Genomic DNA, 17,366 nt, shown 5'->3' on the forward strand with positions numbered 1-17,366 from the left:
GTAATGTTTGTTTATCTACCACGAGGTGGCAACTTTATTTTCCTGTGATCTTTTGTTTTTTTCGATTTCCGCAATACACAGCTCCCAAGCTATGCCGAAATGGGAACACCAAACCAGTCGGACGCACAGTATAAGGCGCGTGCGCAGCGGTGTCACACGTACGAATGCGATGCATGATGCTTGACGAGCAAAGAATGGTGACGACAGGGGTATGCACAGAGTATTATGTCATACATCCGGATACATTTAGGGATTCTGTACCTCTTGCGTCACAGTGACACATACTAGTTCCGGGAAATGGCCAACAATCGGCACACACCCAGCGGCGCATTGGATGGGCTAATTCAAAGAAAATCAACTAAATAAAAAGGCCGTTGAATGGAATGCGCAATTACATTAAAAAGTGTGTGCGCTTTAGAAATACCTAGTAGGAGACATTATATGTTAAAATTTTATGCAGGAATAATTTTTGTAATGCTCAACGAAGCGGCACTTACCCCTGCAACCTTGTTGGTCAGTATGCAGGTGTTATATAACGCCGTGTGCTGGTACTTGCAATCGGCACACGTAATCTTCCTATATATATATATATATATATATATATATATATATATATATATATAACTGCCGATATAATGACCTACCCAGCAGCTGCCGCTGTCCCGCAACCTGGCGGACTATGCAGAAACATTTACGCCTTAAAAGAAGCTGAAAAGGTCGCAAACAGTGTAAAATTCACCAAAGAGTCTCAGTTTCAAGAAAACATACAGGTGCTACAGATTTACCTTAGTTTCTGGGCCAGTCCGTTTCTTGTAGGCATTTAGATGAAGAGGCATCGTGTGCCTATAGTGTGTTCCATTTAGTGCCCCCACATCTCCCCTGGCCCCGCTTTCCGTCAGGATGTCGCGTAGAAGTCGGCATTGCCGTCTTCCATTGTAAGTATATCTTTCGGGCATTGCCGCGGAATATCCTTAATGTGCGTTTCGCGATGTCCAAAACTAAAGCATAATGCATAAGGCATGCAGTGTTGTTTCGTTCACTTCCGCTGGTTAGTAGACGCGTTCGCAGGGAATGCTTTCATACTTACTTTCCCTCGTATCGTTCGTTTCCACGAATACCGTTGCTAAGCTAAGCGAAACAGCTGTTGTGCTTCCATTGCCCACCATGTAGTGGTGTGTCTGTGCCAGGCTTATTCGAGAGTAAGAGACTCTCTCTAGTTCCGGCTGTAAAAAATGAGGGGGGGAGGGGGTGGCTGCACCTGCACGTTGCATGGGTACGGAACGAAACAAAAAATAAATTGTAAAACACGAAGTGCGCACGTTGCCTTTACTCGGAATGCGACCAATAAAAATCGTCCTGCTGTTTCAGATCTGATGACTGGTTCCACGGGGTAGCATCGCCACAATAATCCAGTGCAGCATTGTAGTAAGAAGACCGTGGATTCGGTTCCGGATCGCACCCGCCATGAGCGTTGTTCCTGACACGGTGTCTACTTTCAAACTAGAGCACTGCTGGAGCTGACAAAAGGTGCTATTCCTTTCTATATACGGGTGAAGCGTACGATACTGCGTCAATTTGGTTCAACGTTTATTACGGTAACAGTGGTCGCGGTTCACTGTTGCATAGTGCTCAGGGCAAAAAGGAACAGTGTACGAATGCGCCTAGAAGCTGTTGGCGCATTAAAATATTGTAGCAAAAACGCGCTGTCTAGTTGTGCACCGTACCCTACTATTTGTGCTTTTTTGACTACATTTTAACCACCGTGAAGTCGTATTTCATCCACTGTGACACAAACAAACATATGCCTCATTGTGTCCTCCAGGTGACCCTACTGAACTAATGGACTTTTAATGCATTCACCACTCCACTGACGGCCTCTAATGAGTCATCCACAGCGAAATACAGAAGCCAACGCTGGCGCAGCCGAATCCTATGGCGACTCAGTAAGTACATGCTGTCTTCTCTGCACATCATCGAAATACTTCTCATTTTCAAAAGACGATTTAACAATATCATTAAACTTCGAGCTGGGCCCCTTTAGAAAAATGATACAAGAACATTCGCAGCCAGGAAGGATGCCATAGGCCTGCAAAGGTCAAACAGAAAACACCTACGAATTCTTTATACACTTGATCCGAAACACCCATCAAATTATTTTTGATTATACCATGTGTACTGCATGTCTACATAATAAGAAATTAAAATTTTTGCCTTGATTGGCTGTCATTTGCTGTGTTATTGCAATAGAAGGCTTTAAAATTGACGCCCGTTTAAGGCGCAGGTGTCGGCGTATGCGAAACTGTTGCAGGATCATCATTGTCCTCGACTGCCGTCTTCCACACCCTTACTTAGCCCTGGGAACCCGACGCGCCAAAATTATGGTCGTTGACCTCGTTCTTTCTCTCTATCTCAATTTCTTTTTTACTTCCTAAAAGGCTGTAACATACCTTCTTTTCAGCTTGTAATTATTTTTTGCAGGGGTCGGTTAACAGAAAGCTTTTGCTCGGGGGCTCCTATCTAAATACGAGTACATAGGAAAACAGAAATAGTTCTTCTCGGCAACCACTGAACCAAATTTCATGAGGTTTGTTGCATTTAAAAGAAAAACTTAAGGTCAAATGAGTGTTTGCAGAGAATTTTTCACTTAAACCATGAATTGTTTAAGGAGACTTGTCGAAATCGCAAATTTCCAGAAAACTAATCTACCGAGTTAAAAAAAAAGATATCGCAATTCAGTAAATGGCATCTAGTAGTACACATAAACCTGGCAAAATGTTTGTATTATGCATGACTGTTGAATATGTCACTAATATGTGAGTAGCTCGTTTCGCAAAACCCTTGTTAGCAATGTAATAAATTCACGTCAGACATAAATTGAGGTATCAAATTTGTCCGCTTTCGGTGCTCTAATGGATGCAGTTTACAGAACGGCGATATCTGTTATTGGTGCAGAGCCACGAATTTATGAACGTCTTTCTTCAATTTTTTTTTCAGGAACACTAAATTCTAAAAATTACTTCTAAAAAATGCAGGCCTTAAATCGAAATTTCGCTTCCAACAGACACTAGAATTTACCTTTTTTCACTCAATTGCAACAAATCACATCAAAATCTCGGGGCAAGCTAGTTCACAGACAGGATGCGCGCTAATGAAAGCGGTGGTGGGGGCCACGATAGTGAAAAAGGCCCAGCGAGGCGACTAAGTACAAGCGCATTCTCCGGAAGGGCGTTGTGGCGTGTAGTAATAAGTACAGACACTGTCGGTAAATATACCCAGTAACGCTGGCATATGCGCGGCGTGCGCAATAGGCTAATATAAAATTTCGAGTATTTATGCCGCCAATAAATGTACTAAACATAATAAAGAATTTTCGTGTATATTTGCCAACGTTATGTATTGCTGTGCTCAGCCGCAACTTGACGTTCGAAAACGGGGCTACGGCGTGGACGTCCTAGCGTTCTCGCGAGTGTCCTGTTGTGGCCGCATCCTACTACTTTAAAGGACTCAGTGAACGTCGTGCTGCCATTCTCTTTGTAGCAGGAAATGCCTAGCTATCATGTGTGGCATGCTAGCTATGGTGCATATCATGGGTAACATTCGAGGACTACCGTCTTTTGGGGCTTTTATACGCCAAGTAGTCGCGGACTATATATTATGTACATCAGCCACAATCACGCGGCCTGTGACAGCGGCTGCGTGTGCCCTACTTTATGGTCGCCCTGAGAAACGTATGTCGGAGAGCTGGGTGCAAGATAATGCAATCTAATGACCCATGTTTTGCTCATTGAGAGATGACGTACAAGTCTTGAGCTAAACGCAATCTTCATCACGCTTTGCGGTGTAAGCAACACACGCTGTTTTTCTAGCATGTGAACATCATACTTGGTAGTGCAAAACTCGAAATAAAAGACAACAGAGAAAGACGAGAGGAAAGGAAAGACGTCTCGTCTTTCTCTCGTCTTTCTCTGTTGTGTTTTATTTCGAGTTTTGCGCTACCTAGTATCATGTTCAGTAAACACCAACTCGCCCAAGAAGAAGTTATTTTGAAGTACTTTTCTAGTATGTGGACGTCGCTTTTCGGACCAACATTTCATCCCTGGGAATCAATGGGGTAGAATGGCGGTTTGACGCACTCAATTGACGCATGTTTAGAAAGTGATAGGAACTGGCGAACGCATCCGTTGCTCATGGAATATATTAACTAGCACGTTTCACGCAGAAATAACATTCATTTTTTACTAAAGCCATTGTTTCTGATCTCCCTTCGTCACTTAATCATCAGCCACCTACCGCTGCCCCAGCATATGGCAATTGCGAACGAACATCGTACAGTACATACAGGAGGCAGCATTGCGGCCAAGTTGGTAATCCATTACTAAGGTATTATTGCGCAACAAAAGGACATGGACGGCAGAGAAGAACAAGCACACACCAAGCGCAAACTTTCAACTAAATTTATTGTGCCACTGAATCAGTTTATATGTGTGAAGCAGTATAGACTGCGCATGCGCTCACATGAACTAAAAAGGATTGCTTAGTCGTGTAACGTAGTTACGAGTCAAGTGATGCCGCCTCCAAGAAACTTAGTTCTTTTTCTGTGAGAGCCAGTGAAGGGAAACTAACACACTTATAACCCAATTTTGCAATCATTTGCGTTTCAGTTATTTCACGGATAAGCTGCGTCCTACCACGGGACACAATCGTGCACTAGTCCTCGATAGGTTTGCAGCCGTGATCGCGACAATGAATCGCCAAGAACCCACCGGTGCCATTTTTTTACATTATTGCGATGTTCGCGGAGCCGATCATTGAGGCAACGCCCAGTTTGCCCGATATATTGCTTCCCACATAAAAGCGGGAGATACTGCTTCACACATATAAACTGATTCAGTGGGACAATAACTTTAGTTGAAAGTTTGCGCTTGGTGTGTGTGTCCTTCTCTGCCGTCCATGTCCTTTTGTTGCGCAATAATACTTTAGTACATACAGGGATTACAATGAGGCTATTTAGAATTTGAAAAACAGAAACAAACAAAACATATGGTTGATTCCTTATCATATGAATCGGTCATATAAACGTGTCTTCACAGATGCTGTTGCATGCTTGCTTCGTGAACTCACGGTCCGCTGCAGTGAAAGGCGCACAATTTGCCGGTCGGCGACTGTGTTACACGTTTTGTAGGCGCGTGGCGTCCTGTTGGCGAGTGGCCTTCTGCTGCCGAGTCGTTTCGGTGAAGGTACGAACATTTTGGTTCGACTCCCTACTGTCTTAGGCAGCCAGTTGAGTTGCGACGCGCTCAGTTTCAGGGGAGGTATTCGGTAAGAGGTCATCTAGTGGACATATCCATTTTGTCTGCTCTTGAAGTTCTGATTGGCTGGGCTGGGGTGCGCGTCAGCAGGAGCCAGGCGCCACAGCCAATCAGCACTTCAGCAGCAGACGAAATGGACACGTCCACTAGGTGGACTCTTACAGAATGCGTCCCCAGGAATACGAGTGACAGAGTTCGCAGCGTGTGCCGCGAACGCGATGAAGGCGTTCTGCTTCACCGGACCAAAGCGAAATTCGCCCGTCCACGTCGTTGCCATTCTGCGCCGCTTTGCGCAGCCGTTTTCTTAGTTGGTGCCATCGCAAGCGAAGCAGTAGGCGACGTGTAAATACTGCTGATGCATTTTGAAGCTGCGCTCCGTTGGCGATGAAGCGTCATAGGCCAATCGGACGCGAAAGACAAACGATGCGCGGAAACTGCTTCGTCACCTCAGCAGAAAGCCTACACCAGCCTACAACGCGTTAGAGCCTCCGCTGCGCTGAGACTACCGAAGCACTCACTGTCGGGGGTTGCTATTGTCATGATGCAGTACTTGGCCTCACCGCTCCTAGATGGCGGCGCCATCCCTGTGAAGAGAGCATATTTCACACGTTCGTGCGGACGTCGCATCATTTACCGGAAGTTCAGGGTGGACCCCGGCGTAAAACACTTTCGTGTTAAAAAGAACAGGCCATCTCCTGAGTGCTAGTTGCATCTGGTACGTTTTCATTCAACAGCTGCCCCTTATGTAATGCCCCCAAATTGAGGGTCTTAAGGTAATAAAGTAATGTGATGTAATGTACGTCATGGTCCCGCTTACTATTTAGAGTTGCACGGGAGTTCGTTTGATGGGTCACAATAGTTCCAGGCATGCGGTGAATTCTACTGCCGTTAGAAAGGTGTAGTTACGAATGGTGTGTAGCGGCGTGTGGGCTGCAGTAACTAAAATAGGCCGATAATATTGATAAGCATAATTGTGACGGTGATAGAAATGATAAGCACGGTCTTCACTCATGTTTAGAATGCAGCTTTATGGGGCCCAATGAATACAGTCGAAACACTAACATTTTGTGCATTGCAAAATGTTTTACAGGGAAGCTATTAGGCTCTCGGTGATCAGAATTTTTCGTGTCCTCCGTGGTGGTGGAAAAGCATTTATTATCTATATATACAGAGAGAGAAGCGGGGTCAGCCTTAAGGACCGGTCCCTTGCAATATGTAGGAGGGGTCCCTAGTCTGGAGCCCCTGTGGCTTCCGCAGCAGCTCGGGCCCTAGCCACGAGGGCTCTTTGGCCCTCTGAGGTAGAGCAGCCGAGCAGGGCAGCCTCCCACCTCTCTCGGGTAGGGGGAGTGATAGGGGTGGGCGATAAGCCGGGTTAGAGGGGGATGCCCACACCATGTAGAACACATCCATGTCCGTTAGCAAAAAAATGGGGCAATCCGGCGGCAGTGCAAGGCAGCAGTGGCGGCTCATAAGGCAGATGCCCCCCTTAGGCAGATGCTCCAAGCACTCAGCAAAGCGAAGCGAAAAGTGCATTCGTTGTTTGGAAACACGCATACAACATGCAGAACAGCATTCGATTCAATGAAGAACAAGCACAAAGCAAGCATCCGAACCACATAATTGATGATAAGGTGCTCCTGCTAACAATTCGAAGTGCGTATCGCTCTCCGCAAACGTTTCCTTGTAAAGATTGCTGCTGAGCAATCTGCCGCGGTGACGCCAGCTTGTGACATGGCGAGTGACGTCTTTAGCCTTTCGTGTATGAAAGAACTAGCCTAGCATCTGTATTCATGGTTGTTGTAGCACCGCAATGGCTACCCAACGCACAGTTAGGACCCCCGAGGAGAAGGGTGAATACGAGGAGCAGTAAAGGGAAAAAAGAAACGGCAATACGACCAGCGGTGGCGTGCTGCCAAAATTACCATTCCTTCTAGTACTACAATTACTCTAAACTACCATTACCACCATTAGTGTAAAGCAATAAACCATTGCATAACCCCCTCAGCAGTTGTAGTGGTGGTTTTCAAGAGCTTCGCTGGAAATCCACTTTCGCAGGGCCAGGATGGCGAGTCAATTTTTATGACCATGTGATGTATAGCAAAAAAATCGAGGACACGTGACAAGGTAGTCCACGGGTGGAGGATTTTATTAAATATCACCGAATGGAAACATTAAAGATAGACAATGGTCGCGACAGAGAGAATCATTGAAATTTGGCTGATAAAATAATTGGCGTGAAGTAAAGCGTCGTTCGGGACAGCCTCCGCATACATGTGGACAATCTGAGCCTAACAAAAAGAAAGAAGAAATCGGTTACGAGCATTCAGAAAAAGTGAATTCTTTATGCATGCTCTAATTTTGCACAGTGCAACTGCACGGCGTAAACTAGGTGGTAAACAATGAAAGTAAGGAATGTCGGACTTCTGAATACCAGACGCTGCAGAAGAAAGCAGCTAATGCGACCAGGGACATTTATTTGATTTGAATTTTCACATAGGGGTCTATGTGAAAATACCATATTTATCGTGGAGGTGCGGGGCTTGCATCTAACGTGATGCATGGCGTGTAAACAAATGCGTTATGCAGATTGATTAAACCCTAGAAAAAAAACTCACCAATTGGGCCGCTGAACTTTGGTTCACGAGAAAACGAAGAGACAGATAAAGTATATGAGAAAATCCTGATTGGCAAAAAAATAAAAAATCACCGCCCAAGCACTCCGTACAGATGTTTACCCAGCGAAGCTGAAACGTGCGGCCTGATGTTTAGGACTGGGCTAATCCCGACTGATCATTAAAGTATTTCTCAATTATTGGTTACATCTTTGTGTTTCTTAATGAGGTTACACACACGTTCGGCTGCGACAGGAGAGAACGACGCCACTGACGACATGCCCGCTGTCTGCTGTTGTCGCTTGCGTTCGATGTCTCGAGTTTGCTTGGCGGCGTGGTTAGCAGCATTCGCACGCCATTGCCACTTGCGATTCTTCGAAATTAAATTGCTTCAAAATGAAATCTGTCCTTTACGTAAGACAATCAATGGCTCATACCCTCTTAAGCAATGGCTCATACCCCAGTAAACGCAGCCTCCCCATTACGACGGCAGAAGGCAACTGAAATTCTACGCTCAAATGATTAGCTGCAGTGGAGCCAGCCGTGGAAGAAGACGACGACGACGAACGCGGGAGCAGTAGCACGAGCGCGTGCCGTGCACGAGCATTACCCGAGGGTCAAACAAGTCAGTTGGAGCACGGCCGCTGGCACCTTTTTTTTTATCCAGCGGCCGTGGTTGGAGCAACGATCAAACGAACGATACGCACTAAAGAAACTTTTTTGCAAAACCTGAGCCGATAAATGCAAAGTTAGAGCCGCAGACTTTCTGATACATAATCTAGCTGTTTCTGTGAGAACTACATTCATGTAGCACTGATGCATTTAATCCCCAGATGAAGAATCTTTGTCGGCTCAATAATTTTTCTTGTCATTTGTTTTAGGGAACTTCGCGACCACCGTGCAGCCGAAATTGGCTGTACGGTGCGAGAGCTCCGCGCTCACGATGAAGTAATGGGGGACTCCCACACCGTGTCTCCCCCTCAAGGAGACAATATGCTGCGGTTAACGGGGCCCACGAAACAGCGCTTCACATTCTGCTCACAAAATTGATTTTTTAATTCCATTCTTTATAAAACCCATTGAATAAATCGTTACGATCTGAGTGCAGCAGTTTCACTAAATAGTTTCCATTTGTGGGCGTTCGCAAGCATTGCCGCAAGCATTGCCGTTCGCAAGCAATCTGTAATTAGTAAAACTTATTGCAATGAGTACCACGTCGATATTGAGAACACAGCAAGTGCCCAATAAAACACATCAACTCTAGAAAGGTGTAAATGTCGAAATAGGTGTACTCGTTACTTCACGAGAATCTGAAAGGCCCGGTCACTGTTCTTCGCATTTAAAACAAATGATTACTGCATAAAGCTTAGACAGCCCTAACGGTGGCTGCGTTCTATTGGACCTGCCGATTTGTCACGTAATCGTCACTACTGTGTTAACATGCCTAAACTGCGCCTCGCTTGAATTTCGTTCCTTCAAGAACATCGAACACTCAACATTTTGCAGGCGTAACAAGGGCTAAGTGTGTGTGTGCGCATGTAAATACTGTCACGTGTGTTCTTTTGAGCGGTGCTTTATTTGTAACCCTATAACTTTAGGTGAAACGCAGAACTTCAGCTATCGTCATCAGTTGTGTTGTAAATACAGTAGTAAAGTAAACGTCTTCTACGACTTACTGCTCAATTCACAGTTTATTTCGCACATGTATGGACAATAGGGATTCATCACGCCATGCTAGTTTACCGGGTGTTTCAGCGAACATTTTCAAAAACTTTTAAAAATTGCTTGTGGCAGATATCACAATTCTAGTTAATGAGCATATCTACTCCATGAGGCGGTGATAACTTGCACAAAAAATTGAAATGCATAATCACCTAATTATTAAAAATTCACCAATTAGGTTTTTAACTAATTACCTTGTGGTACATATAGCAATTTACAATTTCTAGTGGGAGAGTTCGCAAAGCGGATTCACTTGGAACAATTTCTCAGGATGACAGCAGTTTGTAGATGTTAATTCCCGAACTTTGCGGAAAAATGCATTTGCATTCAGGATACTTTGTGCTTCAATGCATAAAAGGATCTCTTGCTAAGAAAGTAAGCGGAACGAAAGTGCATTTTTACCACAAGTTTGACGGCGCATATCTCGTAAATTGTGTCAACCAAACATTTTCTTAAAGTGGATATGACTTTCAGTCTCACTCGATAGTTTATTAAATTGCAATATGTGCGATAAGGTATTTAGTTCAAAACTTAAATGGCAAATTTTCGGTAATCAGTCGATAATGCTTTTTCATTTTTTGTGCAAGTAATATCGGCTTTTTGGAGTAGACCTGCTCATGGACTACAATTGTGCTGTCTGCCGCAGGCAACTAAAAAAATTGTAAGTGTTCGCTCAAACACCCTGTGTACTATAACGTTCGAAACGACATACATAATATGAAGCTCAGTCGACAGCTTTAGTGATAAGTTAGCGACTTAGCAGCTCTATTATGCGAACGTTTAGCGACTTTAGCGAAGTTTAGTCAAATGCAAACAACGTTGGCTACACTTGGCGGCAGATTCTCTCTACAGTATTTCGGAGGCCTGGCACAGGGCAAGCGTGGACTGTGGAGTAAATTGAATGCGCCACGTTTTAGAGGGTACAGCCAGTAGAACTCGCCAGCTAAACATCCTCTTAGTTTTCTGCAAAGTGTGTATATTTCTTACGTGAAAATATCGCGTGCCCCTAAGTTTCGCGACATTTACCAATTGCTGAATTTGCTTAAACTAATGGTGCGCAAAAACAAAGCTGTACAGGATCTCGATGCAGACAGTTACTGTAGCAATGGTAACACTATGAATGGTTCACTTTTGTTCGAATTCGTTGTGTCTCGGGAGCTCTAATGAAACGCCAAATAGTTTTGTTATTTCTTCGTTGTTATTTTTCGCACCCCTATGGCCATGGCGATCGTCGTCAAGGAAAGTGCGCAGCTGCAGGAAGCATACGCAGGAAATATGACACGTGCTGAATACAATCGAAAATAGGCCGGTTCACAAAGAGCCTTTTGTGCAGATAATGGAAAAACAAATTCGTCCTCACCGCCATTCCACACCGTCTGTTCCCCAAATAACTAGCAATAGTCGCGGCATGGTTCGCTTTCGCACGGTTTTCGACCCTGTCTTCCTAATAAGGCTTGTGTAAAGCCACAGTGCCATTTAACCATTGCTATCCGGTGCCCTTTAATTAGGTCGCCTCACTTCTCGCATGACAGTTGTTTTCCGATATCGGTCACTTCCTTCCGCCACGATATAAAGCCCACGTGTATGTTACAGCAGGATGAAATGATTTGTGTTTCGTTTTTGTTTACTTTACGCCTGAATGTGAGATGGGTCATTTCAAAGAACTTCTGATGGAAAATGCTTATATTCTTCAGTAGAACTTTACCAATCGAAAATGTCTAAGGAAAGTTGCACACGTGACTCATGCGGCCCGAGCATGAGAGATGATATGGAGGTTTAAATGCGTTATTTTTTCCCGTATGGGTTGAATGCTCCATGCTGGATCACCTACGCACTATACTCCATTGTTTGCGACTATCAGTGAACGAGAGATAAGCGACGCTTTTTTTTTTGGTGTTGGGTTTGAGCCCGAGTGATAAATTAGACATTCATGCCATCTGCCAGAGCCTTACCGCTTAGGGTTCTGCCATGCTGTGGGTCGTATCTGCTCCAGGCGGGTTCCTCGCTTGCATATAACTTCGTTCTGGCCTCTAGGTGCGCCACTAACTCTTCATATCCGTTTCTTTTCACTGAGAGCGCGTATTTGTTAAGGCGCATATAAAAACCTGTCTAGGCACCTAACGGCTCTGCCATGTCACCTTTTACCTTTTATAAACTTCTTTTCCCGTTGGGGGACGATCTGACGACTGCATCTCTCCTGATGCTGGCAAGCGGATCACAGCTCTGCGGTTCCGCCTCAACTATCCAAGCTCCGTATTCACTGTAATGAACCTCGGCGTATCGTCTTAGCCGGTGACCTCCCGGTGCATCGGGGCTCGGGCAGCCAGATGTCATCTCTTTGTGACAGGATGATGGTGATCGTGTCCGTAGTCGCTGTCGAAGCCTTGTTTCTGTCAGGTGCGGTTGTGGCAGTCGTCCTTCCTCCAAGCCTTTTGGTAGACAGAATGGTGGCAGAGCGTTCCACGTATTAGCGGCAACCGGCTTCATAGCCCCCTCCCCGTCAAGAACTCATCGCTGTTCAGATGCGTCGTGCGGTAGCTAAACATAGAGAGATACGGGTCCTCTGACTTCTCCATAAGACTTTTCCGTCGTTCTGACCATTCTTTCTGCTTTCCCATTGGCTTGAGAGTAATGGGGGCTTCGGTTCAAATTAGCGACCTTGACGGAAAAACGACCGCTCACACGTTTTCATTTTGTTGTTATTCAAGAAGAACCGCTCCTTGACCGTATTATGATGACTCAAAGGACAATAACCTTCAAGCTGTTGTGCTGTACTTCAGCAGGAAGGTTTCTGAGCAGATTATCTGTTTAATCTTTTCAGAAACGGCACACTGTGGCAATACCGAGCACCACTCTAGGTTGTATCGAAGAAGGTCCCTCAGAGGTACAGTAGTTTAGGGGAACCCTGGAAGAAAGCGGGTGACATGGGTCACCAGCCCAAGAAGTCTTCGAACCGCAGAAATATTCTGCGTTGCTGGGAGGAGTTTCAATGCTTCCGTTGTTTTTGAGCCTACTATGATTCCACGTTGGGCGACCACGATTCCATGAAAAGTCACCATTGTCAAGCACAGGTACAATTTTTCTCCTTATCCAGCCTTATGCCTAGGTTCGGCAATTCTTTGAAGACGCCCTTCAGATATTCGCCAGGATCATCTTACGTCTTGCTATAAACAAGAATGCCGTTTATCATGTTCCGCACTACAAGCATGTTCTTTAGTATTTCGAGCATCTTCGTTTGAAAGAATTCAGGGACGGAATGCATTCCGAAAGGCAGGTGAAGGTAACATTATCTTCCGAAGGGGGTGATGAGTGTGGTCATCTCTTGGCAGTCCATGGTCAGCTTTATCTGGTGAAAGCCAGAGTTGGCATCAATCGTGGAGAAGTACTTGTATTCTCCCATGTTAGCCAATGCCTCTTCCACCGTTGGCAAAACATGAAATTCCCTTCGAACTGATTGGCTTACCTCGGTTAGGTCGACGCAAATGCTAATGTCACCAGACGCCTTTTGTTAAAGCACAATGGGCTCGCCCCAGTCCGTTGGGCCCTCCACTTTTCTGATAATACCTTCAGCATCCAGGAGCCTCCGCTCCTTCTGAATTGCTGGCCTCATGAGGAATAGTATGTTGTGCGGCGCTGAAACGACAAAAATCTGGACGCCCATGCACTTCCGGACAAATTCTGTATTTGCCAGGAAAACATCGTAGGCTTTCAAAACGACGGGGAAACATAGTTGCATAGCATTGCAGCCGGATGCTCTAACCATTAGGTCACTAACACACGCGTACTTGTCTCGTTGAAACACCGACTAGCTCATTGAGATGGTCGCCACGTGGTGATTACGCATGATTTTCATACTTTGACTGCGTACTCATAACGGGAGATTGACCAAGAAGGGGGTGGAACACGGAGAAAGGAAAAAAAAAACTAAGGAGAGGCTCTGACGTCACTCTTTATGAAGCCTCCGTGACGCCGGACGTTGGCGTTAGTCCGCTGCCTTGACGGGGCAGATTCTGCTCGCTTGTTTACACTTCTCGCCTTCGGCGCGCAGCCACACCGGGCCGCGCGGACGTTCACGCGTCATAGCGATCCGATCAACGGAGTCCAATCGCAATTTACCGTCGCGATACCGCTGCAAAATTAATTTCGTCCGAGTATTGTGCTCTAGCGTAGAAAGGAGTTCATAAAGAACTCCGCATGTTAGACCGTGAGACCGGTACCCGCTACTTTTGCCGGCTTTTCTGAAAATAAATCTGCTCATTCTCATTGCACTGAAAGAATGCACAGGCGATGACCGGCAGCACACTTTACGAATATCACAACACATCCCCCTATGGCTAGCTCATCTGCAGTCTATGAGAACAAACACGTATGTGCTGGTCATGCCTTGAGGAATCGTTTCGCTTTAATGAACAAGGTTCGGGCGGCCGCGCACCGCGGAGATGTAAAGAGCCTCAGCGCGTTGACGATGAGGCCAGCTGAAGAGAACGTCGTTTACCATTTAGATACACTGACTGCGGCCGGATGTACATTCTTCTCACGATAAGTAAACTTTACGAAAACAAAGTTCTCTGGTAGTCCACGCGCGATGCCGCACAGTATGCGCGTATGCGTGCGGCTAGCGCGTTGACTGGACCTACGTGCGACCGTAGCCGTTTGATGTGCCGACAGGCGTCCGTTCTTCTGTCGAGCGTTGTTCACTTTTTTTGCACCGCAACCACCAACGTTCCCTTCTCGGCGCCGTTCGGGCACACAAATAACATATCTGCGGTAAATAACCTTCTCCCCTTAATTATTCACAGCAGCCGCTTCTTTACGATCCTTCCACATGGCTGTTTTGCGTGCCACAAATGCATCGCCCGCTGTCAAAAGCAGGAACACTGTACAGTTGTCACTGTACCAGCAAGGGCTTTATCATATTCTGAAGCACTGTGGTTTCAGTCCGTGATGACACGCTAGCATGAATCAACCCGATCGCCCTTCGTCCGTGGCTTGACACGTGGTGTACGGTGTTGCATGCGCGCGCGTTTTACGCTTTTTTTTTTCTTCTTCGAGTCGCACCTGGCCGCAACAACTGCCGGGAGAGACGGTCTACATAACACAGAGGAAAAAACACAGAGGCTTGCACAAACCTGTACACATGCCTCAGACACGGTACGAGATCTACGGAACCGCACAAACATGAGCACACAATTCCATAACAAAACCGTCATTGTGACACGACAACATGGCTGTTACAGCAAAAAATTCCACGTGACTTCCTTCACACTTTTCTCCTAGCGAGCGGATTGGGAAGGGCCCCTCCTCAGTTTTCCTTCCTCCGTGGGGTGGTACACATCGCGCCACCAACGAGCCCTTTGAATTGATCTCCGTGTGTTGGTGATGATCATGATTGCCTAAGGCACCTACACACAAGGAGAGGATCGGCCAGGAAGCGTGTTCGTGTGTGAATATAATGATGATGACGATTTCCATACAATGGCACATACTTTATAGAAGCGGGCGGTACATTAGCGCATACTCACAGCGGGGGATCGGTTGAGTTGTGGCATGTATAGTTGTCGTGCCCCCGCCTAATATACCTCTGATATGATCCGTGCGTGTTGATGATTACGATTTCCATACTATACACATAGCCCCAACGGAGGACCGGCCAAGAAGGGCATCCACGTGTTGATAATTATGATAATGATTTCCATACAATCTCACATACTCGCAACGAGACATTTGTGAATGAACGGGATATACATATCGTGCCATCGCCATCTAGCTCTTTGAATTGATCGCCGCGGGTAGATAATTATTTTAATTTCCAGAATATGGTATATATACACAACGGGCGATCGGTCAAGAAGAGGCCGATACATTTGAGTCAGTGAATAGACGGCTTAATTAAAAACAATAAAATGAAAATAAATACTATTCATATGGCTTCAGGGCCTCCTATCCCTAATGAACTTACAAAGAGCGTTGTTCTTTATAAACCTTAAAAGTCTTGTGTAACATAAAGAACGAAAAATACAAGCCAATGTAAGATTTGTCACATTGCGTACCACTGGTGGGCGAGATCCCACACGCACGCTAGTTTCCGTTACGCGAAAGATACAGAACCGAAATGGGCAAATTTGCAGCATTTCATTACGCGCTTCATGACAGCTTCGCTTCAAATAAATTCCAAATGTGCGTTGCATCTGCATATTTTCTTTTTCCACAAATATAAAGCATCCGCTTTGTATAGGCCGGCATACTCACTCACTAGCACTGCCCCCGCCCTCCCTCCTCCCCTCACTCATACTCACTCCGCACTCATTCCACAGACTTAAGATAGAGCGTCAGTGAGTGAAGAAAGACGTGAGTAATAACGATAGTATTAGCAGGAGTGAGTACCGGTTAACGTGAGTACGAATGAAAGTCAATGACGGGGACATTGGGTTGACGTGAGTATGCATATGAATGTGAGTGATTGTCGGCGTGTGTTAGGGTACGCGCGTACTTATGCGAGTGATTGGGAGTGGATGCCAGTATGAACGTGGGTAGGAAAGTGTTAATGCAACGAATCCCGGCCGCGGCGGCCGCATTTCGATGGAGGCGAAATGCAAGAATGCCCGTGTGCATGCGCTGTAGTGCACGTTAAAGAACCCCAGGTGGTCAAAATTAATCTGGAGCTCTCCACTACGGCGTGCCTCATACTCAGGACTGGTTTTGGCATGTAAAACCCTGAGTGAGTAGAGAGCCTGGAAGTCTGAGTGAGTAGAGAGCATGCGAAATTATTGGTGGTTTATTATGAGCGAGTGTGCGCCTATTCTGCCGACCTATACTGCTTTGTGCGCAAGTGTTTGTGAAGAGATGTTAGCGTAAGACGACGCATCTTTGCCCTCAGAAATACGCCCCATAATACTCTACTGCAGCAAACAAATGGCCCTTAAAATGTTCCTCGTAGCGCATGACCTCACGTACCTGTTTTTAAGCACCTGAGGCAGCTGCAGCCAGCAAGGGACGTAGTCAGCAGAAGCCGATCGAAGGTTCGTCTTATTTTTTTATATCTTGCTTCCTCGCTTGAGGAAATATACGTCTGCGTATCGCCGCCACAGGTGCAGCGAATCGTGTTTCCATTTCGCCGTCAGGTCTCTCCGCAGCGAATAAAATTTCAATCACACAGTGCTCGTTTGTACCGACCCATAAAGTGACGCAGTGGAGCTTATCTTTGTGACCATACTGCCGTCTGAACAAAAAAGCGCTTTGCATTTTGTTTACCAGTTTTCTTGTTAGCTACAGTCACAATAGTTTGTACGTATTATTGAAGGGAAACGTTCATTTTGAAGGCATATATGTATGGCGTGTGAGTACTTTCTGTATTTTTTCTACTACATCCTTTAATATATCACATTGATTCAGCCAACTTTCCGTCATTCCATGATCTCAGCTTCGCATTCCTAATACCTTTAAACTTTTTGTGTCTCTAAAGGAGAATTCTGCAGCTGCAGTAGAGGAGCTCATTAATTCAATCAGGAAGAGTGTAAAGGGCTATTCAGTCGACATACTTGAGCAGCAGCGCGCTAAACAGCGAACGGGCCCGTGAATACGAAAATAGTGGAACCGGGAGATATATACTAATCGCCGAATCGCTTAAGATTTATGTTGTCGCAAATTTGTTCTCACGTTAGTGGTGCAGGCAAGAGGACTAAGCCGTACGATAATTTGTGACTGCCAGTGAACACGTCGTTTA

The 17,366-nt window shown here is 45.7% G+C and overlaps 1 protein-coding gene across 1 annotated transcript in view; it reads left to right on the forward strand.

Annotated features, from left to right (window-relative positions):
• The first annotated feature begins 1,339 nt into the window (after positions 1–1,339).
• LOC119445569 (monocarboxylate transporter 9) overlaps positions 1,340–17,366 on the forward strand; it is a 55,823-nt gene continuing 39,796 nt past the window's right edge. The window contains exons 1-2 of the mRNA XM_037709837.2: positions 1,340–1,527; positions 1,823–1,943. Of these exons, the coding sequence (XP_037565765.1) occupies positions 1,881–1,943 (63 nt within the window). The 5' untranslated portion in view covers positions 1,340–1,527; positions 1,823–1,880. The remainder of the gene's footprint in view (positions 1,528–1,822; positions 1,944–17,366) is intronic.

Source organism: Dermacentor silvarum, chromosome 3 (genome assembly GCF_013339745.2).
Source record: "Dermacentor silvarum isolate Dsil-2018 chromosome 3, BIME_Dsil_1.4, whole genome shotgun sequence".
Classification (NCBI taxonomy): domain Eukaryota; kingdom Metazoa; phylum Arthropoda; class Arachnida; order Ixodida; family Ixodidae; genus Dermacentor; species Dermacentor silvarum.